Source organism: Oratosquilla oratoria, chromosome 29 (assembly GCF_046742065.1).
Source record: "Oratosquilla oratoria isolate Oo_2021 chromosome 29, ASM4674206v1, whole genome shotgun sequence".
NCBI classification, from domain to species: Eukaryota; Metazoa; Arthropoda; class Malacostraca; order Stomatopoda; family Squillidae; genus Oratosquilla; species Oratosquilla oratoria.
In genome coordinates, this window is record NC_134805.1 from 52646269 (window position 1) to 52648768 (window position 2500).

The 2500-nt window shown below is 42.2% G+C and overlaps 1 protein-coding gene across 1 annotated transcript in view; it reads left to right on the forward strand.

The window, feature by feature from the left end:
* The first annotated feature begins 388 nt into the window (after positions 1 to 388).
* The window catches only part of LOC143040876 (uncharacterized), a 4384-nt gene continuing 2272 nt past the window's right edge, over positions 389 to 2500 (forward strand). Inside the window, exon 1 of the mRNA XM_076212319.1 lies at positions 389 to 402. Within this exon, the coding sequence (XP_076068434.1) occupies positions 389 to 402 (14 nt within the window). The remainder of the gene's footprint in view (positions 403 to 2500) is intronic.

The window sequence follows — 2500 nt, forward strand, 5'->3', positions numbered from 1 at the left end:
TTTTTCTTTTTTAACTAGAAGGCAGAGGTGCACTCTACCGGAAAACGACGTTTTCCTTCCTGCCTTATTCTCTGAACGCAATAGGTTTCCATCCTACGAAAGACTCTTACTGTTATCCTGTTCTGCCTTGCAGCCCACGGGGCACAATTATTTTGCCCTTTTAAGCTCTTGCGGCGCCGTGAGGTCCCTTGGGACCAGGAAATCGTCTGACGCCACCCACAGGAAAACTGTAACTAACTCACCGTCCCACTCCTACGTAGTGGGAAGTGAGAAACCCCTGGTAGAGCAAAGCCCTATCAGTTGCGGAAATCCTCTTTTTTTTTTTTTTTGCCGATGTTGGGTCGCCTCCGTGCCTGGCCAAGACTGTTAAACTCGCTACCCCGTGATTATGAGTTTGAGACGGTATCCACATATAATGAATAAAATCGTCTGTGGTTAACCATAATAAGATATGCGCCCTGTGCTTCCTTTCCTGAATAAAATCATTTTAGGCTAAAATTGAACAAATTTAGATTCAAGAAGGAAATAGGCAAGAACTGATTTACCACAGAGTGGTTAACGAATGGAATAGACTTAGTAAACATAAGTGAGCGCTAAAACTATTGGTTAAGAAAAGGTTAGATAACTTTATAGGTAGGAATGGTATATATGGTAATGGACATGGAACTGCCTAGTGTAGGCCTTATGGTCTTTTTCAGTCTCCTGCATTCTTATGTTTTTATGTTTTCCTTTAAGCAAACCTGAATTCTTAAAGTGGATCACTGCGACGATGATGACGTCATCATTGCGCCTCAATATACACAATTTCTTCTTCTTCTTCTTTTCTTCTTCTTCTTCTTTCTTCTTCCTTTTCTTCTTCTTCTTCTTCTTTTCTTATTTCATCTTCTTTTTCTTCTTCTTCTTCTTCTTCTTCTTCTTCTTCTTCTTCTTCCTTTTCTTCTTCTTCTTCCTCTTTTCTTCTTTTTTCTTCTTTCTTCTTCTTCTTTCTTCTTCCTTTTCTTCTTCTTCTTTTCTTATTTCTTCTTCTTCTTCTTCTTTCTTCTTCTTCTTTCTTCTTCCTCTTCTTCTTCTTCTGCTTCTTCTTCTTCTTCCTCCTCCTCTTCTTATATTTCTTACCCTTTCTTCTTCATCTTCTTCTTCTTCTTCTTCTTCTTCTTCTTATCATTCTTTTTCTTCTTCTCCTTCTTCTTCTTCTTCTTATTGTTATTGTTATTATTGTTATTATTATTATTGATATTACTATTGTTATTGTTATTCTTCTTATTTTTCTTCCCCTTTCTTCTTCTTCTTTTTGTTCTTCTTTTTATGAATTCGACACGGCAGTCGTGCATGCAGTGGGCCAGCGTATCTTCTCCATATTCGTGAAAATCCGGATAAGTTCTGTTGAAATTCTGTAGCATCTGTTCACAACGTGTAGGGAAAAACTAACCACACGCACACACATACAAACACACACACACACACACACACACACACACACACACACACACACACACACACACACACACACACACACACACACACACACACACACACACACACACACACACACACACACACACACACACACACACACACACACACGATTCGGTGGCGCAGTTGGTAGAGGCTCAGACTCTCTGCACGGTGGTACGGGGGGTACTGGGTTCGAATCCTGCCCAAGGCTGAAATTATTTCAGTATCGCTGCGCTTCGAGTCGTTACTCCAACTCTCGTGGGCGGGGAATTGGGTGTGTGTGTGCGTGTAAGGTCATAGCATTACCCATAGATCGGTCATACGAGCTCTGAGCTCTCTTCCGGGAGGGAAATAGCTGTCGATCACGAGTCCAACACGTGACCCAAAGACCAAGGTGAATACACACACACACACACACACACACACACACACACACACACACACACACACACACACACACACACACACACACACACACACACACACCTCGTGGCGCAGTTGGTAGAGTTCCCGGCTGCCACTACGGAGGTCCGGATTCAAATCCCGCCCAGGGCTGAAATAATTTTAATATCGTTTCGCTGCGAGTCGCTACTCCAACACTCGTGGGCGGGGAGTTGAGTGTGTGTGTGTGCGTGTAAGGTCACAGCATTATCCATAGATCGGTCATATACGAGCTCTGAGCTCTCTTCCGGGAGGGAAATAGCTGTCGATCACGAGTCCAACACGTGATCCAAAGACCATGGTGAATCACACACACACACACACGTACACACACACACACACACACACACACACACACACACACACACACACACACACACACACACACACACACACACACACACACACACACACACACACACGCCCATCATTTGTAACTTATCCTAACTATTCTCAATTATTTTTGTTCTTCAGTAGACTAAAAATCGAATCAGTTAGTTATCAAACAATCATATAACAGCTTTCAAAACGTGTAATTTTTTCCATAGGATACATAAAGACGTTTGTTCATGACCAAGGAGTAAGATATGAAAAGATAAGGAAA